Source organism: Apostichopus japonicus, chromosome 3, assembly GCF_037975245.1.
Source record: "Apostichopus japonicus isolate 1M-3 chromosome 3, ASM3797524v1, whole genome shotgun sequence".
Taxonomy (NCBI): Eukaryota; Metazoa; Echinodermata; class Holothuroidea; order Aspidochirotida; family Stichopodidae; genus Apostichopus; species Apostichopus japonicus.
Window position 1 is genome coordinate 20,278,094 of NC_092563.1, and position 24,872 is coordinate 20,302,965.

The 24,872-nt window shown below is 37.6% G+C and overlaps 2 protein-coding genes across 3 annotated transcripts in view; one reads left to right on the forward strand and one right to left on the reverse strand.

The window, feature by feature from the left end:
• Nucleotides 1–9,932, reverse strand: part of LOC139965399 (uncharacterized) — a 15,085-nt gene extending 5,153 nt beyond the window's left edge. Inside the window, exons 1-2 of one of the 2 annotated variants that reach the window (XM_071967728.1) lie at nucleotides 9,622–9,932; nucleotides 3,284–3,419 (exon numbers count right to left, since the gene is read on the reverse strand). In XM_071967728.1, coding sequence (XP_071823829.1) covers nucleotides 3,284–3,419; nucleotides 9,622–9,633 — 148 coding nt within the window. In that variant the 5' untranslated portion in view covers nucleotides 9,634–9,932. Of the gene's footprint in view, nucleotides 1–3,283; nucleotides 3,537–9,621 lie in introns of those variants that run through there. The other variant, XM_071967726.1, reaches the window with a different exon arrangement.
• Nucleotides 1–24,872, forward strand: part of LOC139965400 (uncharacterized) — a 310,151-nt gene that overhangs the window by 279,583 nt on the left and 5,696 nt on the right. The gene's annotated exons all lie outside the window — the stretch shown is intronic.

Genomic DNA, 24,872 nt, shown 5'->3' on the forward strand with positions numbered 1-24,872 from the left:
AGGACAATACCAGTAATACCAATTTCAACAGATAATACAGACAAAAGTACATTATGGTCAATGGTGTCAAAAGCCGAACTTAAGTCAAGGAGAACCAGCACAGTGGCATGTCCACTACCACTGGCAACTAATATGTCATTAGTCACCCTCAAAGGAGGAGGGTTTCGGAACTATGGTATTTTTTGTAAGCAGATTGCCTGGAAATATTGAGGCTATTAGAATGCACGTGGATATTCAATCGTTTAAGGTCAACTCTTTCAATCAATTTACCCAAAAAAGATAGATTGGAGATCGGTATATACTTTTTAAAATTTTTATGATTAAAGCCATTCCCTTTGATGACAGCAGAAATATCTGCAAGTTTAAGACCATTCATACTGCCAGTGATGAGAGACAAATTAACAAGATGACATTTGCAAGGAAGAAGAAGATCAATATTAGTTTGTAGGAGGTCTCTCGGAAGTATATCACTAGGGGAGCATTTAATTCCAATATTATTAATTATCTCCTTTAAGTCATCAATAGTTATAGGTTCAAACTGAGATAAGACAACTCCACGATAAGCAGTAGCAAGCTGTTTAGAATCTCTATCAATGTCCTGAAAATTAAAACGTATTTGTGCTATTTTGTCGTAAAAATACTTATTAAAGTCAGTTGTAAGAGTTTATAGAGAAACAGTAAGTGGAAGGGTTTTGGTTTGATTTTTTATCAAGGAATTTATGGACAATTTGGTACAGTGTTTCTTTAAGTTGAAGCTAAACTTGCCGCATCTCCCTTTTCCCGTTACTTTACCAAATCTTCTTTTCGCTTTATATCGAATTTTCAGCTGCTTCTTTTTACGTTTAACAACCCCCCCCCCCCCTCCCCCTTCCCGGACTCTCTTCTCGATATCAATTTCTTTAGCCATTTTACAATACATCTATAAACAAGGTTTTAAATAAAGTTTGAAATGTTAGAGTTGAGTTTGTTATATACTCAGGCGCTTATCCAGGGGGGGGGGAACGTTGGGGGCGAGCGCCCCCCGGGTAAGAAAATGGGAGAGAAAAAAAGAGCAGAAAAAAGGGAAAAAAGAGGGCCGGGAAAAAAAGGAGGAGTAGAGGGAGTAAGGAAAAAGAAAAAGAAGAAAGAGAGAAAAAGGAGAAAAGGAGTGAGTAAAAGAAAAACGCCAAGACACCGGGAAGAGAAAGAAGAACAGTGACATCATTACAGCGCTGATCCCTATTATATACACAGGGTAGCCAGTGACGGTTCGAGGATTTCGGAAGGGGCGTGACCGACAACTCCAATTTCGACGTTTCCATTTTTCCCCTCTCACTAATGTATCTCTATGTATATATATATATATATATATATATATATATATACTATATAAGGTCTATCATAACGCGTGTGTGTGTGTATATGGACGCCTTAAACAATTGTACAATTGTGTTATGAAACCAACTGTGGCTGGTCTCGAGCTCGACTGAGTCTTCGGGTAACATGACGCATTTCGGGAAGGGTCGACCGCCCCCCCCCCCCTCCCCCTCCCGAGCGAATTTTTTTATGATATCGCTAGTAATATCAAAGTATAAAATGCTTAGATGCAATTTACAAGGCCTGGGAAGTGTCATTTCCAGCGATCTGGGAGGCATTTTCGGCCAAAGTTTTCTTGTACGCTTCGCGCCAGATCATGGTGGTGCTTCGCTTAGATAGTTTGCCTACAGGCTTCGCCCCTCCCTTGGCAAATTCCTCGCTACGCGCCTGTTCGAATTTGTAAAGCAAACAGCAGATATTTCATCATATCAGTGAGCATAAAAACGTTCCAGGATGAACAGCCTTAAAACTGTCTATGTGTGTAGGCAAAGGCGAAAAGAGCCCAATTTGATTTTGTGAGCTGTAACGACTTGCCCGAAAAAAATATAACCAACATTTTCGCGCGCTCCGCGCGCGTTCAACATGTTAATGTCAATATCATATAAGCAAGCATCGGTTATTACATCGCATGCCATCATGTATCGTACGGTCAATGAAAGTTGCGCAGTATACCGCGGGATGCTCATGTAAAACAAAGAATTGTCCTATGTAGATGGAGAAAAGCATGGAGGTCCAATTATGTCAAAAACTCTCTTTTACATTAGTAATGGCGATTAAGTCGGCCAAGCTTAGAACTTTATTTTAATTACCAAGGAGATAATTTTTAAACTATTTATTTCTTTTAGCTACATCATTGCAATGTATTGTTCTTTCAGTATAGGTGCCCGAAAAATTCACAGCATATTGCACGAATTTTCAGAAAGAAATATTTCGTTAGGGCCCCCCCCCCCCCCCCATCCCGCCTCCTTCACCTATGTGTGTAGTGTTCGGTTTCGGAAATATTTGGTATTTCTTTTTCATTTCTTTCAACGAAGTTTTATTATAGCCGTTATAAGAGGTTTCAATATTTTTACACCAATAAATTAACTGTGTCTGAATTTTCGAAAATTTTCTGACCAACATTCTTCATCATACTTCCCTCTACTCGTGCAATTTTGACCAGTCTGTTAGGGGTTCAAGGAGGTTTTTCTATATTGGTTGTCCATGGATGATTTTTCTTTTGCAACATTATGGGTATGTTTTGAAGTGAGTTTAATCACGAGAAATGTGAATTTTGAAATTCTGGACAAAAAATTGTCTTAAAACCTTCAAAAGTGGGGCTGTCGGGTATTGTGGGCCGTGACGTAGAATCACCTACAAAAAACAATGATCCACAGGATCATGGTCATTTTCAAGCACGAGAAGTGTCATTTCCGGTGATCTGGGGGTATCAAAACCAGAAATTTTCTTCTAGGCTGCGCGCCAACCGATGGTGGCGCTCCGATTAGATAGTAATTCGCGCCCCCGGGTTAGAAAATCCTGGATACGCCCCTGTATACAGTGTATGTATACCATGCTCGATCGTTAAAACAACATAAGTATAACCTTTAGCTTACTGCAAAGCAAATTAAACCACATCACCCCTCCCCCCCCCCTCCCCTCTCCACCTTACCATGAATAATATAGCGAAAACTTCCACCATACGTTAAATTTGTTAATAATGCGATATATTTAAGAGCAGCCAATGTTTAGTGTAATCGAATAACGGCGTTACCTCTGGCTAAATTTAGCGACCTTCAAAATGTCACGGTTTGGTCAAAATGATGCGACGTTACAGCCAACGCAAAGCTTCACCTGTGAAACACATTTATTTACAGAGGTATAGGGCAATTTACTACCGTCACATACATTTTCGTTTCCTTTGACTCTTATCATTGAGAACACTTACCCTGACAAACATCAGAATTCGACTCGTGCCACTCGTCTAACCTCTTCTGAATAACATCTCTGCTGACAGGGATGTAGAAAGCCACTCCATCCCAGTAAAGTCTCGAAACATCTTCCTCTATCAATGCTCCACTGTACTGCGTGACCACAAGAAGACACAATACACAGAATAAATAGTTTTCGTACTTCATGATGAAAAAGAGTTGAAACCGTGTTAGAGGAGATAACTTCGACAAGTAAACTAGTTTGCTTAATTTAACGGTTTGTAGTGAGAATTTATATCGAAAGTTCATTGTGAATGGTTACTGTCCTGCGACGTCACAATGACCTCGTATAAAATGCTGGTATTAAGAAAAAATAATTAGAAATAGGATATTCGAATAACATTTTGTATGGCCGTACGTGTGTATAACATAATATAATATATATCAACCAAATTGAACGTAATTAGCGTACGTCTTTACATGTCAATGCCAGTCTTGTAACTAAATGTGCTGTTAACCTGTGGACTTTACCAAACACAGATTATATGAGCCTTTGCTTTTCATATTTTGATATAAAATGTCATATATATATATACATTTATATATACATTTATATATATATATATATATATATATACTTTTATATATATATATATATATATATATAACAGAACTAGTATTGTTCGATACAGGTGACAAACGCCTACAGTGGAATTACGATCTTCCTTACCGGTTTCGAACCTCTGGACATACAATCAGCGTCCATAGCCTAGTGGTTAGGGTGTCCGCGTACAGAGCGGGAGGCCCGAGGTTCGAATCCCGGTGGAGGCTGAAAGTTTTTTCACTGTTCTTGATTTTCCAACTCATTACGATTTTCATTTATATATATTCATTTGCCTTTGTCGTTTACCTCCATTGCATTAACATAAAGCCTGTTCAAAGTATCTCTTTCGAGATCCGGCTTTAGGAATCACAAATGATTTTCGAGTTGGTTAGCATCATGTTTGATCTCTAGAGTAAGGCAAAATATGTCACCAAAAACAGAACTAGTATTGTTCGATACAGGTGACAAACGCCTACAGTGGAATTACGATCTTCCTTACCGGTTTCGAACCTCTGGACATACAATCAGCGTCCATAGCCTAGTGGTTAGGGTGTCCGCGTACAGAGCGGGAGGCCCGTGGTTCGAATCCCGGTGGAGGCTGAAAGTTTTTTCACTGTTCTTGATTTTCCAACTCATTACGATTTTCATTTATATATATTCATTTGCCTTTGTCGTTTACCTCCATTGCATTAACATAAAGCCTGTTCAAAGTATCTCTTTCGAGATCCGGCTTTAGGAATCACAAATGATTTTCGAGTTGGTTAGCATCATGTTTGATCTCTAGAGTAAGGCAAAATATGTCACCAAAAACAGAACTAGTATTGTTCGATACAGGTGACAAACGCCTACAGTGGAATTACGATCTTCCTTACCGGTTTCGAACCTCTGGACATACAATCAGCGTCCATAGCCTAGTGGTTAGGGTGTCCGCGTACAGAGCGGGAGGCCCGTGGTTCGAATCCCGGTGGAGGCTGAAAGTTTTTTCACTGTTCTTGATTTTCCAACTCATTACGATTTTCATTTATATATATTCATTTGCCTTTGTCGTTTACCTCCATTGCATTAACATATATATATATATATATATATAAATATGTAATGTAATGCCTTTTGGCATGAAAAATGCACCAAGTACATTCACCCGTCTCATGAACATAGTTTGTAAGGGGCTTAAAGGGTGTGGTACCTATATCGATGATGTTATTTTATATTCTGACAGCTGGCAATCTCACATAGAACAAACCAAGGATTTTTTTGAGAGACTTAAGAGTGCAAACTTAATAATAAATCTAAACAAGAGTGATCTAGGAAAGGCTTCCGTTACGTATCTTGGTCATGTTGTGGGAGGGGGTAAGGTTTTACCCAAAACAGCTAAGGTTGAAGCAATTTATAAATTTCCAGTTCCTTCAAACAAAAAGGAACTAATGCGTTTTTTGGGAATGACAGGATTTTATAGGAAATTTTGTCCGAATTTTGCAGATGTGGCCAGTCCACTCACTAGCCTATTAGCAAAGAAAGTTAAATTTTTATGGTCAGAATGTTGTCAGACCGCAGTTGAGAATCTTAAACTCATTCTTATAAGTGAGCCTGTACTTGCGGCTCCAAATTTTAAGATATCATTCAGCATGACTATCGATGCAAGTGACGTCGGAGTCGGCGCTGTATTATTTCAAGAGGATGACCAAAAAGTGGAACATCCTGTTATTTACTTTTCCAAAAAATTAAATCAAAGTCAACGAAACTATTCTACAATTGACAAGGAAGCATTGGCTCTTATTTTATCTGTAGGGCATTTTGAAGTGTATCTTAACGGTCCATATCAAACTGTCGTATATACCGACCACAATCCATTGGTTTACATTAATAAGTTTAAGAACAAGAGTGCACGTTTGATGAGATGGAGTATTTTACTCCAAGGGTATTACCTAAAGATAGTTCATATACCTGGAAAGGAAAACATATGTGCAGACGCACTCAGCCGTGTCGGTTAATTGTTTCGAAACCCTCCTTTTAAGGGTGACTAATGACATATTAGTTGCCAGTGACAGTGGACATGCCACTGTGCTGGTACTCCTTGACTTAAGCTCGGCTTTTGACACAATTGACCATAATGTACTTTTGTCCGTATTATCTAATGAAATAGGTATGACTGGTATTGTCCTAAACTGGTTTAAAAGTTTTATTGTGGGCAGATGTCAAATAGTTAGAATAGGGGGCTGTTCTTCTGATCAGATTACAATTAAGTTTGGTGTGCCACAGGGATCTGTTTTGGGTCCGGTCTTATTTAACATCTATATTCGTTCACTTTACGCTGAAGTATCTAGAATGGGTTTTAATCTATCTATCTATCTATCTATCTATCTATCTATCTATCTATCTATCTATCTATCTATCTATCTATCTATCTATCTATCTATCTATCTATCTATCTATCTATCTATCTATCTATCTATCTATCTATCTATCTATCTATCTATCTATCTATCTATCTATCTATCTATCTATCTATCTATCTATCTATCTATCTATCTATCTATCTATCTATCTATCTATCTATCTATCTATCTATCTATCTATCTATCTATCTATCTATCTATCTATCTATCTATCTATCTATCTATCTATCTATCTATCTATCTATCTATCTATCTATCTATCTATCTATCTATCTATCTATCTATCTATCTATCTATCTATCTATCTATCTATCTATCTATCTATCTATCTATCTATCTATCTATCTATCTATCTATCTATCTATCTATCTATCTATCTATCTATCTATCTATCTATCTATCTATCTATCTATCTATCTATCTATCTATCTATCTATCTATCTATCTATCTATCTATCTATCTATCTATCTATCTATCTATCTATCTATCTATCTATCTATCTATCTATCTATCTATCTATCTATCTATCTATCTATCTATCTATCTATCTATCTATCTATCTATCTATCTATCTATCTATCTATCTATCTATCTATCTATCTATCTATCTATCTATCTATCTATCTATCTATCTATCTATCTATCTATCTATCTATCTATCTATCTATCTATCTATCTATCTATCTATCTATCTATCTATCTATCTATCTATCTATCTATCTATCTATCTATCTATCTATCTATCTATCTATCTATCTATCTATCTATCTATCTATCTATCTATCTAGAAATGAATATGTAGCAAGTGATATGACAGATATATATGTCATGACACTTGCTACATATTCATTTCTTATTTATGGCTTGGCTTGCCTAAAGAGTGGTTATTCTGTGTAAAATTGTCAGATTCAAAGCGCCGGGGTGCATTCTGTACAATCATAACACTTGGGTAATACGCCCTTAATGACAGTTATTCAAGGGCAATGTATACGCTTTAACACACCAGTAGAATCATTGTGGTCGTGTGGTACGGACTTAGGTTAGTGACACGAAGATCCGTGGTTCGATTCCTACCTTCGCCTGATGAGTCCCAAAAGGACGAAACTGGTAAAGTGGAAATTTTCTAGTGTGTTATTCTTTGTTGAATTATATCTATCTATATATATATATATGATTTTGAGTAAATTTGTTTTTGGATAGGCGGTTATTTTATATCCGAATAGGGAAATATGCGTTTTCATTTGGTGCTCTGAAAGGTCGCAGTCGAATCCACAAATAAGCACTTTTTGCAATTTTGTGTACAGGGCGATGATCGAGTAGTTTCTGTTTTGTTTCCCTTAACACCCGAACCGAATTGTACAGTTGCTTATAATAGCGTTTTCGACTTGCATATATTGAGCATCTATATTCATCTGTGTTATAACATGATAACACGTGTTATGCTAGAGGCACATTTTATTGCGGCTTGTGTTAAAGAAAAATATAAAAATATAAAGAAATATAAAAAAAAAATATATATACATATAATACCACTACGATTTACTGTATTGTATCTTTAACATATCTAGCTCTCGCATGCTCCCAAAACATAACACGTGTTAGTGTGTTATAACACCCTGGTATATACATGCATAATATCCTACACGTTAAGAACAAATATAAGCTCACACCTTTTCGGCTTGGGTGCCCCTAATGGGGTGTCGTCCTGAAAAGTTGCCCGAACTAAAATATCCCGTAGGTAACTGGGTCTTTTCAATGAGATGACAGGTAGTTCTGAGAAAACTGCTTTAAGGTGTTCGGTGCTTTGAAATAGGTGAAAATTCTTCTGAAAAATGGTATTAGCAAGTGGTAGGAGGGCAGGGTGGAATTCAGTAACCAATGGTACCCTTTTGGAACTGGTTTGACGAGTTTTGTACGTCAATGTTTCGCTACGGGATTTGCCTTTGGCCTTTTTGATGGCATTTTCAACAGTACCCCGAAAATGTTGTCTGGTTATTTTTAGTTTTATTGCCTCTTAAAAGTAGCAGCATTTTGGACTTCTTTAAGGCTGTCAGGAAGCTTATTCCACAAGTTAGGGAACTTAAGTCAAGGAGTACCAGCTCAGTGGCATGTCCATTGTCACTGGCAACTAATATGTCATTATAGTCACCCTCAAAAGGAGGGTTTCGGAACTATGGTATTTTTTGTAAGCAGATTGCCTGGAAATATGACGGCTATTAGAATGCATGTGAGTATTCAATCGTTTAAGGACAACTCTTTCAATCAATTTACCCAAAAAAGATAGATTGGAGATCGGTCTATAATTTTTTTAATTGTTATGATCTAAACCATTCCGTTTGATGACAGGAGAAATATCTGCAAGTTTAACACCATTCATACTGCCAGTAAAGAGCGACAAATTAACAAGATGACATTTGCAAGGAAGAAGAAGATCAATATTAGTTTGAAGGAGATCTCTCTCGGAAGTATATCACTAGGGGAGCATTTAATTCCAATATCATTAATTATCTCCTTTAAGTCATCAATAGTGGTAGGTTCAAACTGAGATAAGACAATTCCACGATAAGCAGTAGCAAGCTGTTTAGAATCTCTATCAATGTCCTGAAAATTAGAACAACTATGTCGTTAAAATACTTATTAAAGTCATTTGTAAGAGTTTGTGGAGAAACAGTAGGTGGAAGGATTTTTGTTTGATTTTTATCAAGGAATTTATGCACAATTTGTAAAGTGTTTCTTTGAGTTGCAGCTACACTTGCCGCATCTCCATTTTTCCCCGTTACCAAACCTTCTTTTCGCTTTATATCGACTTTTCAGCTGCTCCTTTTTACGTGTGATAACCCCCCCCCCCCCCCCCCAACCTTCCAGGACCATCTTTTCGATGTCAATTTCTTTAGCCATTTTACAATAAAATCTATAAACAAGGTTTTAAATAAAGATATGAAATGTTAGAGTTGATTTTTTTTTTTGATATACAGTGTATTTATACCATGCTCGATAGTTAAAAAAACATAAGTATAACCTTAAGCTTACTCCACAGCAATTACACCTCATCACCCACCCCCCCCCCTCCCGACCTTACCATGAATAATGTAGCGAAAAATTCAACCATACGTTAAATTTGTTAATGAGCGATATATTTAAGAGCAGCCAATGTTTAGTGTAATTGAATAACGGCGTTACCTCTGGCTAAATTCCGCGACCTTCAAAATGTCACGGTCTGGTCAAAATGATGCGACGTTACACCCAACGCAAAGCTTCACCTGTGACACACATTTATTTACAGAGTTATAAGGCAATTTATTACCGTTACATACATTTTTGTTTCCTTTGACTCTTATCATTGAGAACACTTACCCTGACAAACATCAGAATTCGATTCGTACCACTCGTCTAACCTCTTCTGAATAACATCTCTGCTGACAGGGATGTATAAAGACACTCCATCCCAGTAAATTCGCGAAACACCTTCCTCTATCAATGCTCCACTGTACTGCGTTACCACAAGGAGAGACAATACACAGAATAAATAGTTTTCGTACTTCATGATGAAAAAGAGTTGAAACCGTGTTAGAGGATATAAGACTCGAACTTCGACAAGTAAACTAGTTTCACAAACGGTTTGCAGTGAGAATTTATATGGAATGTTCATCATGCATGGGTACTGCCCTGTAACGTCACAATAGGCAGGGGGCGGAATCACATCTAGAAATCTTCAAGTTTTCTTTGTTTGGTCCCTGGATTGATATGTCAGTCATAGATATATGTTAACGAGAGTCACATCTGACAAGTGATTGGACTTTAATTGGGAATGACTCATCCATTTAACATCCGGGAGCATCGAGAAACAATATACGTATCATCAAATGTGGCACAGTGATGCTTTCATATGCCAATATACCAGGGCCTTTCTTAAGAAATTATTATTTGATTAGGCCATTTCCTTAAGCGACCACCATTACATTATCTAAACGTAGCGCCACCATCAGTTAGCGGGTAGCGTATGTCTCCCATTTTGCCAGAAATGGCAATTCCCAGGCATTTTAAGTTGCATCTAAACAATTGTTTTATATTAAATCTCATGTTTTAGAAATTTTACACTTCCGAAAAAGAAAACAAAAGTTGGGGGGTTGGAGTGGGGTTGGCAATGAGCTGAGTGTGTGGGCCGCGTAGGGGATGGTGCCTCAATATTGTTAGTTTAATAGTGGTGCCGATATATATAGATATATACATTCTTCAAAATAGGGGAAACAACTGATTATTGATTATGCTATCATCCGCAGGGTATACAAAACTATATATAGACTTATTATATCATTTCATAGAAGATGAGATATTGTACTGCTCCCCACATCAGAAATGTGAGGGAGTGTGTGTGCGTTTTTTTTTTTTTTTTTTTGGCCTAAATTGTACGAATAGAAGTTGCGAACTCCTCCTACACTCCTACAAGTCCAATCACGTTCGAACTTGGTGGGTAGGTACCAGCTGGTCATGTAAACTCGTGAATGCGTGATTGATGACGTCATAAGTCACATTTCAGAGGTCAAAGGTCAAATAACCCCCCACCCAAGTTTTGTTTGATCCATTACCTGCTGTCAGTATTGAAGAAAAAGTCACCACGAGAGTGGTTCCTAGTTTTAGCAAAAGGAACCTATGTAGTCAACTTGGCGTGTGTGTGTGTGTGTCTGTAACACTGGCTTGGGTACACTGTAACTCAACAAGGAAGAGTTGAACTTAACTCAAACTTGGTATTTAGACCCGCCATATTGATAAGGTGTGCCCTATTGTTTTTGGTGCCTGTAAAGGTCACCAAAGGTCAGTTAGGGGCCAAAAACCAAAATAATAAACAAAGAAATAACTCCCATTGTCAGGGTCCGACATGTTTGTTAGTTTGGAACTAGTTATAAATGGGGTAGGGGATCGTTTTCAAACATAGCATTCTTGTGATTTAAGATCAATAAAGCTCAATTAGGGGTCAAAAACTAGTATTTTTGCGATAACTTGAGAACAACATGTCCGTCAAGGTTGGGAGTTACGCTAATGTAATCCATTAGTTGACCCGCATCTTTGTGACCTTTGACCCTAGGTTGACCTCTGGTGACCTGTATTAGTTTCTTTGGTTATTTGAGTTTGGTGGCCATATTCAGATCTCAAATGGTCTTCCGATCAAAATGTCCATGAGTTGACCCCCGTGCGAACTTCAGGTGCAAAGTTATTAGAGGTTATTCTTTTTTATATATATAAAAATGCTCATTTAAGGAGACACAGGGCAAAGAAATAAAAGTTGGGTAATATTTTAATATATGATAGGGCTCTGTGTGCTCTATGGACAAAACTAAATCCCGCTTCGATCGGACACCTGGTTCTTGAGATATGAGGTGCCAAAGGTTGGATTTGATACATTTTTGGGGTCCGAGTGGCGAAGAACATGGATGTTAGAGTAGTTTTTATATGTTTGTCGCTCCCTTGTGGAACAAACAAGTATTTTTGCGATAACTTGAGAGCAAAATGTCCGTCAAGGTTGGGAGTTACGCTATTGTAATCCATTAGTCGACCCGCATCTTTGTGACCTTCCACCCTAGGTCGACCTCTGGTGACCTGTGTTATTTTCTTTGGTTATTTGATTTTTTTGTGGCCATATTTAGATCTCAAATGGTCTTCCGATCAAAATTGTCCATAGGTTGACCCCCGTGCGACCTTCAGGTGCAAAGTTATTAGAGGTTATAAATATGCTCATTTAAGGAGACACAGGGCAAAGAAATAAAAGTTTGTTAATATTTTTTATATATGATAGAGCTCTGTGTGCTCTATATACGAAACTAACTCCCGCTTCGATCGGACACCTGGTTCTTGAGATATAAGCTCACGGAGTGTTGGCTCAGTGGTTAACGCCGGTGCCTTTCAATCACGAGGTCCCCAGATCGAGTCACTCCAAGATTAATGTATGTCGTACAGTTACAGAGTTGTTGTCAATTCATAATCATGGACGTTAAATATGAATGTAAGAGACATACTTCGGTCAGCTTGCTTCTTTGATAAGCCTATGAGGCTTCTTCGCGAATTCCTGCTCGCAGGAGGATCTAAAATACATACATACATTCACACATACATACATACATACATAAGGTGCGAAAGGTTGGATTTGATACCTTTTTATCAATAACATTGTGTGTGTACATTGGAGTGTATGACAATTTTAGGATGGAGTGCACATCATCAAGGTGAACATTACCGTCATGCCATCCGAGGTCATTCAAGGTCGCTTATGGGCAAAAAACTGCCCACTAATGCTAATTTTTGCGACCACTTCCAATGACGGAGTCTCAAATAGCTGATATACTGGGACCAGTTGTGCATGAAGTAATGGGCGCATTTTCCAAAATAACTGTTATGTAATCCAAGGTCACCAAAGGTCAAAAATGTGTTTTTTAGGGGCAATGACTTGTGAAACTCCCACCGATGGGGCCCGACATGGTTGACAGTTTGGTTGTGAATAGGGTAAGAGATTGTTTCCAAACATAACGGTTATTTGATCCAAAGTCAACAATGGTCAACTATGGGTCAAAAACTCAATCTCCAAATTGATCAAAATTGTCCACGCTTGACCCCTGTGAGACCTTCAAGCGCAAAGTTTAAGAGGTCAAGGTTTTGTTGACCTCTGTTGACCTCTCGTGTCCTTGGAAGAGTGCCTCCAGGGATCTGTATAAGATTTTTTTTTTCAGTTGAATATTTGAATTTTTGTGGCCGTATTTGAATTGTCCATGGGTTGACTCATGTGCAACCAAAGTTAGGATGATTCTGCAAATTCTTATAAACAAATCTAACAAAAGTCAACAGATTCTCAAATGAACCACTCATTGATTTGTGATATTTATGGCAATAATATTCAACTCGGAAATAACACTTTTAGGATAGTGCTTAGTCCTTACAAGCAAGAAGCCATAGTGCCCTTGGGCTCTTGTTAAGATAGCATCCAGATGCATTGACAAATAACCAAAAAATCACCTCCGTCATGGAACAGATGATGGTTCAACGTCATGGATTGCCCACTTGTTTCACCTTTTTTGTTTATACAAGAACTAAAACTTCACAGTGTTTCAAATTATACAGAGCAATACATTGTTTTACTTATTGCAGTAATAAAACACTACTAAATTAAGACAGAGACGTGTGCTTAGAGTTGCATAACTTACCTAAAGTAGAACATATCATTTTTTTTATATCTCAATTAACAATGGTATGATAAAGGGGAAAGGGAATTATTTTCTGGGGATAAAGTATTTAATTACAGAACTGTCATTGACATGTAAAGGTGGATACGAAGTACTTTTTACTATTAAAAGTATTCAAATTGTTAAATTGATATATATAATCAGAGATGTACTATTCAAAAAGCTATTCGTAATTATGTTTATCATTAGTTCTCAATACCAGCTTATATTATGAGTTCGTTGTAACTTTGCAAGGCAGTGCCCATGCATCATGAATTTTCATAAATAATTTCTCACTACGAACCGTTTGGCAAAGCAAATTACTTGTCGAAACTCGAGTCTATCTTCTCTAACCATAGCTTCAACTCTTTTTCATCATTAAGTACAAAAACTATTTATTCTCCGTAGTGTGTCGTGTTGTAGTGGCGCAGTACAGTGGAGCTCTGGTTTACCTCCATGCAGACGGTGTTACTCGAGTATACTGGTATGGTTGGCCAATTATATCCCCGTCAGCAGAGAAGCTAAAAATTGAAGCTCATTACCGCGATGGAATAGCGATAGATAGATAGATAGATAGATAGATAGATAGATAGATAGGTAGGTAGATAGATAGGTAGGTAGATAGATAGATAGATAGATAGATAGATAGATAGATAGATAGATAGATAGATAGATAGATAGATAGATAGATAGATAGATAGATAGATAGATAGATAGATAGATAGATAGATAGATAGATAGATAGATAGATAGATAGATAGATAGATAGATAGATAGATAGATAGATAGATAGATAGATAGATAGATAGATAGATAGATAGATAGATAGATAGATAGATAGATAGATAGATAGATAGATAGATAGATAGATAGATAGATAGATAGATAGATAGATAGATAGATAGATAGATAGATAGATAGATAGATAGATAGATAGATAGATAGATAGATAGATAGATAGATAGATAGATAGATAGATAGATAGATAGATAGATAGATAGATAGATAGATAGATAGATAGATAGATAGATAGATAGATAGATAGATAGATAGATAGATAGATAGATAGATAGATAGATAGATAGATAGATAGATAGATAGATAGATAGATAGATAGATAGATAGATAGATAGATAGATAGATAGATAGATAGATAGATAGATAGATAGATAGATAGATAGATAGATAGATAGATAGATAGATAGATAGATAGATAGATAGATAGATAGATAGATAGATAGATAGATAGATAGATAGATAGATAGATAGATAGATAGATAGATAGATAGATAGATAGATAGATAGATAGATAGATAGATAGATAGATAGATAGATAGATAGATAGATAGATAGATAGATAGATAGATAGATAGATAGATAGATAGATAGATAGATAGATAGATAGATAGATAGATAGATAGATAGATAGATAGATAGATAGATAGATAGATAGATAGATAGATAGATAGATAGATAGATAGATAGATAGATAGATAGATAGATAGATAGATAGATAGATAGATAGATAGATAGATAGATAGATAGATAGATAGATAGATAGATAGATAGATAGATAGATAGATAGATAGATAGATAGATAGATAGATAGATAGATAGATAGATAGATAGATAGATAGATAGATAGATAGATAGATAGATAGATAGATAGATAGATAGATAGATAGATAGATAGATAGATAGATAGATAGATAGATAGATAGATAGATAGATAGATAGATAGATACATACATACATACATAGATAGATAGATACATACATACATACATACATAGATAGATAGATACATAGATAGATAGATAGATAGATACATAGATAGATAGATAGATAGATAGATAGATAGATACATAGATAGATACATATTGTTAACTTCACAAAAACACAGATGATATGATTCCTTCGTTTTTCATATCTTGATATAAGCCATCTACCATATGGTGGTAAATGAAAAAAATACATGACTTTAGGACGAATATAGTTATCATTTTAACTTGATATATCACAACTCAAATGTTTCCTTTGATATTGTTTTTCTGGGGTGGGGAGTACTTTAGCCCCAGAAAATAATTCCCTTTCCCTCTTATCATACCATTGTTAATTGAGATATAAAAAAACGAATAGATAGGTTCTACTTTACGTAAGTTAGGCAACACTAAGCACACGTCCGTGTTTTAATTAAATAGTGTTTTATTACTGCAATAAATAAAACAATATATTGCTCTGTATAATTTGAAACACTGTGAACAAACAATGTGAAACAAGTTGGCAATCCATGGCGTTGAACACTCATCTGTTCCATGACGGAAGTGATTGTTTGGTTATTTGTCAAACCCATGGACAATTCAAATATGGCCACAAAAATTCAAATATTCAACTGGAAAAAAAACTAATACAGATCCCTGGAGGCACTATTCCAAGGATATGTGAGGTCAGCAGAGGTTCACCTCTCAAAACTAAACAAACCTTGATAACTTTGTGCTTGAAGGTCGCACAGGGGTCAACCATGGACAATTTTGATCAATTTGGAGATTCAGTTTTTGACTCATAGTTGACCATTGGACCACATGAAGTATGATTGGAAACAATCTCTTACCCTATTCACAACTAGTCCCAAAATGTCAACCATGTCGGACCCCATCAGTGGGAGTTTCACAAGTTATTGCCCCTAAAAAAAAACACATTTTGAGCCATAATTGACCTTTGGTGACCTTGGATTACATAACGAGTTACACATAGAAAGTCGTGCATCTACTTCAATCACATTGTGTCCAAACATATCAGCCATTTTAGACTTCGTCATTGGAACTTGTTGCAATGATCAGCATTAGTGGGCAGGTTTTACCCATAAGCGACCATAAGCGACCTTGAATGACCTTGGATGGTATGACGGTATTTATTAAAATGTTCACCTCGATGCTGTGCACTCCATCCTAAAATTGTTATGCACTCCAATGTACACACCCAATATTATTGCTAAAAATGTATCAAATCCAACCTTTGGCACCTCATGTCTCAAGAACCAGGTGTCCGATCGAAGCGGGATTTAGTTTCGTCTATAGAGCACACAGAGCTCTATCATATATTAAAATATTAACCAACTTTTATTTCTTTGCCCTGTGTCTCCTTAAATGAGCATTTTTATATATATAAAAAAGAATAACCTCTAATAATTTTGCACCTGAAGGTCGCACGGGGGTCAACTCATGGACAATTTTGATCGGAAGACCATTTGAGATCTGAATATGGCCACCAAACTCAAATAACCAAAGAAACTAACACAGGTCACCAGAGGTCAACCTAGGGTCAAAGGTCACAAAGATGCGGGTCAACTAATGGATTACATTAGCGTAACTCCCAACCTTGACGGACATGTTGTTCTCAAGTTATCGCAAAAATACTAGTTTTTGACCCCTAATTGAGCTTTATTGATCTTAAATCACAAGAATGTTATGTTTGAAAACGATCCCCTACCCCATTTATAACTAGTTCCAAACTAACAAACATGTCGGACCCTGAAAATGGGAGTTATTTCTTTGTTTATTATTTTAATTTTTGGCCCCTAACTGACCTTTGGTGACCTTTACAGGCACCGAAAACAATAGGGCACACCTTATCAATATGGCGGGTCTAAATACCAAGTTTGAGTTAAGTTCAACTCTTCCTTGTTGAGTTACAGTGTACCCAAGCCAGTGTTACAGACACACACACACACACACACACACACACGCGCGCGCGCGCGCCAAGTTGACTATATAGGTTCCTTTTGCTAAAACAAGGAACCACAAAGTACTCTTGTGGTGACTTTTTCTTCAATACTGACAGCAGGTAATGGATAAAACAAAACTTGGGTGGGGAGTTATTGGACCTTTGACCTCTGAAATGTGACTTATGACGACATCAATCACGCATTCACGAGTTTACATGACCAGCTGGTACCTACCCACCAAAGTTCGAACGTGATCGGACTTGTAGGAGTGTAGGGGGAGTTCGCAACTTCTATTCGTACAATTTAGGCCCCCCCCCCCAAAAAAAAAATAATAATAAAAAATAAACGCACACACACTCCCTCACATTTCTGATGTGTGGGGAGCAGTACAATAACTCATCTCCTATGAAAGGAGATGAGAAGTCTATACATAGTTTTGTATACCCTGCGGATGATAGCCTAACCAATAACCAGTTGTTTCCCTTATTGTGAAGGCTGGGCTGAGAACAGATTGTGGTAACTATAAGCCCATTACTAAAATTATTGAGAAAGCTATTCATGCCCTAGTTTATGGTCATCTTCAAAACAATGGGTTCTAAGTTCGGCACAATCTGGATTCAGACAAAAACATTCTCCCCTTGCTGCTGTTATTGGCGTTACTGACTACATTATTGATAATATGGACAAGGGTTAGATCTCTGGTGCTGTGTTTTTGGTGCTAAAAAATGCCTTTGATGCAGTCAACCATGAGATGTTTCTGCGTAAATTATCCTATTATGGGATATGGGATAATGAGCTAGCCTGGTTCTTTAATTACTTGTAAAATAGAGAACAAACTACTATTATTGATGGGGTTAAATCTGATGCGAGACCTGTTACAATTAGTGTACCCCAGGGGTCCATATTAGGTCCACTTTTATTTATCATTTTTATTCATGGCCTTCCAAATGTAGTTTCGAATTGTAAGGTTTTTCTTTATGCCGATGATACTGCCATCATGTATAGTTCAAAAAACCCTTTCAAAAATCATTGAAAGGGTCATAAATGTGGACCTGGAAGCTGTTTCTGATTGGATGAACACTAATAAGCCGACACTTAATGCTTCTAAAACCAAGGTTATGACATTTGGCTCTTCTCAAATTATAAAAAATGTTAATCCCCTCAATGTAATGATATTCTTGAAAATGTGTATGTTTTCAAATACCTTGGAATGTGGTTCGACCCGTTCCTTAAATGGGAAAAGCATATTGACAAAATTATTTCAAAGTTATCACGAAAACTGGGTATTCTAAAAAGACTGAATGTTTTACTTGCTCCTGTTAGATCTGAGAATGGTAAAAGGTCCTTTGAATTTTCTGGAGGCAGGTCGTGGAACAGTCTTCCCCAAGTTTGAAATGCTTGCCAAATGTTAATATCTTTTAAACGCATTATGAAAAGTAATATATTTTGTTTAGATGTCTGATATTTGTTTGTCTATCTTTTTGCCGTCCATTTTGTGCTTTTGGATGTTTACCGTTTTTCTACTGCATATTATAGGCATGGTACCTGAAATTAATGTAACGCTTGGGCGACTTGCTGATAAAATTGACGAAACAAACATTGCCTTTCTCGTTATTCACAGACTAACAGCAATATACTTTGCTAATATGGAAGGAAATCAAATTAGTGCAGGTACAATAAAAGAATCAATAATCAGTTCCTGTGAATTTAACAATTGTAATATATTTGTCAAGCTCAATTAGCAATTGTTACGCAAAACACATGAAATGATTGTTTGTTTTGATAAGAAATCTTAAGTAACGAATTGGGTGCACGAAATTTAGAGAAAGTACTTTACCCTTGTAAAACCATATCGTTATGATAGGCATATAGGAGGGTATTTCTAATAGGGTAGGGGCGAGGTACATTGTTACTGATTTGGGGATACAATGGACGGACTGGGTGACAGAGTGCCGATAGGGGTCCGAGGGGCGAAGAACCTGGAAGTTATGGACGGACGGACGGACGGACGGACGGACGGACGGACGGACGGACGGACGGACGGACGGACGGACGGACGGACGGACGGACGGACGGACGGACGGACGGACGGACGGACGGACGGACGGACGGACGGACGGACGGACGGACGGACGGACGGACGGACGGACGGACGGACGGACGGACGGACGGACGGACGGACGGACGGACGGACGGACGGACGGACGGACGGACGGACGGACGGACGGACGGACGGACGGACGGACGGACGGACGGACGGACGGACGGACGGACGGATGGATGGATGGATGGATGGATGGATGGATGGATGGATGGATGGATGGATGGATGGATGGATGGATGGATGGATGGATGGATGGATGGATGGATGGATGGATGGATGGATGGATGGATGGATGGATGGATGGATGGATGGATGGATGGATGGATGGATGGATGGATGGATGGATGGATGGATGGATGGATGGATGGATGGATGGATGGATGGATGGATGGATGGATGGATGGATGGATGGATGGATGGATGGATGGATGGATGGATGGATGGATGGATGGATGGATGGATGGATGGATGGATGGATGGATGGATGGATGGATGGATGGATGGATGGATGGATGGATGGATGGATGGATGGATGGATGGATGGATGGATGGATGGATGGATGGATGGATGGATGGATGGATGGATGGATGATTAAACTGTTCATTCAAATATCCACGTTAAGTGTGGTATTTCGCTGGATGACAACATTCCTTAACATATTTTCGTTAGTACGCTACAAGTATTAATAGGTGGTGAAAATTGAAATACAAAATCAACTGTAATTTGTTTTGGCAATAGTAGTTAAAACCCCACATCAAATAGAAGTGTAAATGATATACCGTTATAACTAATGAATTGAAAATGCCTTCTTTTTTAATAATGTATTATTTATCCTCAGAAGAGAATACCTCATATAAGAAAAGGTTTGCCATTTACTGAATTATTCAAGTTCATTGGTATCATTCGGTTGAGTCATATCTTAAAGATAAAATAATGGATTGAAAAGCTACTGAAGACCAGGGTGAGTTATGTAATGGACAGCATAGGGCAAAGTCAAGGCACCCTAGCATTAAGATCCCAAGTTCAAAGGGTCAATTATCAACTTCCTATTGTTTCGGTTTTTGCCTCTCTGCAACTCTTAATGAAGGCGGGGAGAGGCAGGACGTCTGGTGTGCCTTATGGCACCTGAGCGCAATAATCCGGCACATCTGAAAACCTAGGTATCCATATCACAAAAAGCCTGTTGTGTTGTCCTATTTGTGTACGATATAACTAATCGCCAATTTGTATAAAACGACGAATTGCTATGTTTCAATTCTAATTCGACACTGAGGGAAGATAAATAAAAAATCGCAGAAATTGCAGAATCTGGTTCCTCTAATGCTAGATATGTTTGTTTGATGACCTACGACTTCGCCAGATACACCCTTCGACCAGATAAACACGGTAGCTTGTGACGTCATAAAGGCGCAAGTTATTAATATGTTTACTCAAGGTTGCCTTCTCTTTAATCTAGGTATTGACTTGTCCTTGAAATGTTATAGAAATGTAATCCACGCTTATAGTTGACCGTCCCTTGCTTTGGTTGAAAGGTTTCTAAAAATAATTATTTCTATATGGTTTGCATCTGCAGACTGAGGCTTAATGAATCTCAGATTATGCCAAAACAGAAATACATTTTCAGCCGGCTCATTAGGCATGATAATGTCATGCCCTCACTCGACTGTTGCCAAATACATTCATACCATGTAATCATATACTTTAATAGAAATAAAAACATACATGTCTTTGTCAATCAACATACTTTATATTGGTGAGTGACGTCTGCGGCTAGTACAGATAACAATGCAATCACATTGTTATTTCAATTTAACAACATGAGAACCGCTGGGTGACATTCGACACCATTTGTCCTCTTAATTGACAAAATTATACATGTTTCATTGTAAACGATTTACATTAAACTGGTTATAGGAATGGTCGTTCCGAACACTCTCCTTAAGTGAATGATGGTTCCTTGAAAACCTGACCAACACCTCTTTAATGAGCTATACATCTGCACCCAACACAGTGGAATCGTTATCGAATTAAAAATGCAAAAAGAGTAAAAACCAGTTATGTTTAATAATTATTCCATACAAGGATACTTAAAGCCAAGCGTAAAGTTACAGGACATGGTTTCAGAGGCGATCACGTTAATCGGATTATCACCAAAGAGCATGAAATCCCGGAAGTAATCTGTTACAGTTCCAATTTGAACTGAGGTAGCGCAAGAATGTAAATCTAGTGGAATCCAAATTTGGCAGAGATTGGGCGCATAATGGCTCACTGCGCATTTCAATCTCTCTGCAGCTGCGCAGAACTTGTTATCAGTGGGATGACGATAACAATACTCGAGGTTCGGTTCCGGGGTACCAAGTTGCAAATCCTCTTGAACAAATTCGTCGAATTCGTGACGGACGGTTTTTTTTTTGGGAGGAATACATGGATGGTTTTGTTTTTCAAAAGTAACTCTCATTTCGTCTTCACCTATCTGAATGAAAGCCCCGCAGTCATCTAATTTGAGCTTATCAGCAGCAAGGTATGAGTAATGGATGTTCGGCTTGGGAAACTCTCCACGGCTTCGATCATAGAAGTTAGCGAGGGCCAAAGAGTATGATGGTGGTCCGTCCGGTTCGGTAGTCAGTAGCGGTATACTGACTACGACTTCTATACTATAGGAAAGAGGGTTGTAAGGGTCGCTGTCGTCTTGGAAATCATAAAAAGTCATGTAACCGAAATCAATATAAATTGGGTGTTGTTCCTCTGTGAGTAACTCTGGAAATACACAGTAGTTTGGTAAAAATAACCTGGACCCTGTGCAAAGGTAAACGGTCAATATCAAAAGTTCAGTAGAAATAGAACATGTAAGTCAGGCGATCACGAGCGTTAGAACAGAACCTAATTATTCATGTTATGTAAGGTAGACATTCAATTATATATAAGAATAAAAATAGGAATAAAAAATAAGAATAATATACAAATTTATGCTTTGTTTTTTTTTTACTTTTCTTTACAGGTTTACTCTTTTAAAGATAACAAAACGCGCGAATATATTTAGAATATTGAAACAAATATTATACGCAAGCTCGCAATGAAACTAGGTTAATATTTGATTTGGTTAATATGCTATGGAAGTGAGTGGGCCTAATTATTAGGGCCCTCATGCACGGCCCGTTTGGCAATAATCATCTTTCATTTGTTAATTTATTTATTTGTTTATACCTATTAATCGTTCAATTTTGTCGATCGTAAGAGGTGAATCTGTATTTACTTTTGCATACGTCAGATTTAGACTCTTGCCATTAGTCTAGCCTCATCTGAACAACTTCTCTGTTTACTGGAATATAAACTCCTACCCCTTCCCAGTGACCGCGAGTTACACTACCAATCACCGCCTGGCTATACTGCATTAATATCAAACAATCTATAATGAGGAGAAACACAAGGTTTCGTATAACTTCATGATAGGGAATCAAACTAATATACGATTGAGTAGAGTGCTTCGACTGATAACTTTTAATTCTATCTGTTGCATCAGTATATTTAAGTAAGAATTTAGAAGGAAATATTGTTTTCGCTTTAACAGCTGCCAAGTTTATGATACACTTCAACGGCAATGTTGCAGAGCCTTAAGTTGAATCATGTATGCATGAGTGAATGAAATTCACTACATTTACTGGTATGTACATGTGTGCTATACAAAAGAAAAAGAAAAATTGTAATACTGTTCCAGACAGAATACCATAACACGCCCACACACAGTTTGAAAGCAAATTTCTGTGTGGACTATGTATAATAAAAGAATATATCATTATTTGTTGCTCCTTTTACTTATCCCCACGTTAACTACAATTATATTAAAATGTTAATATATCCTTATTCTTGAACCCTTAATTAAGAATCTTCTTCTCTTGCTTCTGCATGGCTACCAATCTACTCCGCAAAGTTAAAGGTAATGCCTCTTACGACTCGCCTGACTTCATTGGCTTGGAGAAGGCCGCAGTTCTGGCAAAGGGAAAGGGAAGGAAATCCCCTGGTCTAGGAAATACAGTGACTAGAGTGCTTACAAGCTAAAGCCGTCGAAGGAGGACGGAAAAGTCACCAAGGGCTGGGGGTGGGGTGAGGGTGTGGTGGGGTTGGTATTAGTATGGAATGGAAATTAGTGATGGGTGATGCCAAGTCTGAGGGTCCCAACGGCTGAAGTCAATCGATCCTCTCCCGCTCGGTCTCCTGTTCTTGTTTTGTTTCTTTTTTTCCCGCCTTTTTTCCTGCTTCCATCTGTAACAAACAGTATGTCGATATGTAACGCACTCTTCGTCTATACTACTATCAAAGTAATGTTTATGAATTCAGAATCCAAGAACTTTTACTCCTCCCGAAGGTGCTTCACGGAGTGCATGCAGCTGGAACCGGTCGAATTCCTTATACACATCAGAGGGTGGGGGGGGGGGGGGAGCTCACAATAACTCGTGGATCTCATAAAGGGAGCTTAAAATTCGTGCTATGTAATCAGTAGTTTTTATTTTTTTACTCTCATTTTCTCAACCTCGCACCCCTCCCCATCCCCCCCCCCCCGAAGAAGAATATAACTTTTCAACTGAGTTGAAATAAGAATTTCTTTTATAGCGTAATTTAACTAGGAACCGCGCCTACATAGACCGCTGAGGCTATATGCCAAGCCAGCAGATAATGAAAGCCAGCAGCATTCGCTAACTCCTTTCCACTATTTTTAATTTATAGTATATTTTGCACGTACATACAATATAACACTATATGAAATTATACTGTTCATTCAGTTTGGTTACCAATGCCACTCATATAGTAGTTTTGAGACAGCTACCTATATGGTGCTAAGCCTGGGTGCTAGGCTGGTAGTCATGTTGTTGTTATAACCATGTTACTCATCATACCTCAAGTTCTAGTTTAGTAGTTATGTACATAATTATGTTCACATTTTTTTTTATTTGTGATTAAGTTAACTGATGCCAAGTACAGGACCGTAGCTTATGGGGAGCGGGGCAGCTGCCCCTGAGATTTCCACTTCCTAAATGAAAATGAAAACAATGTGAACAGCTGGACAGTATTTCAGTTAGTTTTAGCTAAATTTTCATATCATTTCTTCTGATTTCATAAGTCAGTTTTGTGCAACCTCAATATTTTCTGCACGTATTGTAGGAATGGAGTTAAAGGAGAACACAGTTAATTTCAACCGCTGGTAGCTTATATGCACGATCGCGGATGCGATGACAATGCGAATGTTTTTGGTTTTAAAAGTTTGGTTAGAATAACAATAAACGAAGAGAGCTCCTAGGATTTAACGTCTAATGTGAAACAAAGGTTCATAGATATTATATGTATATTTCATGTAGGCCAATCAGTCCATTATAAGCCTCTATATCGGTACCACGATGTTTTAACTAAGAATACTGAGGCACAGTCCCCTACACGGCCCACTCACTCATCTCATTGCCAAACCCCAACCCCTTTTTCTGTTTGGAAGTGTGAATTTCTAAACATGATATCTCAAAATAAAAAAGATGTTTAGATGCAACTTACAAGGCTTGGGAATTGCCATTTCTGGCAAAA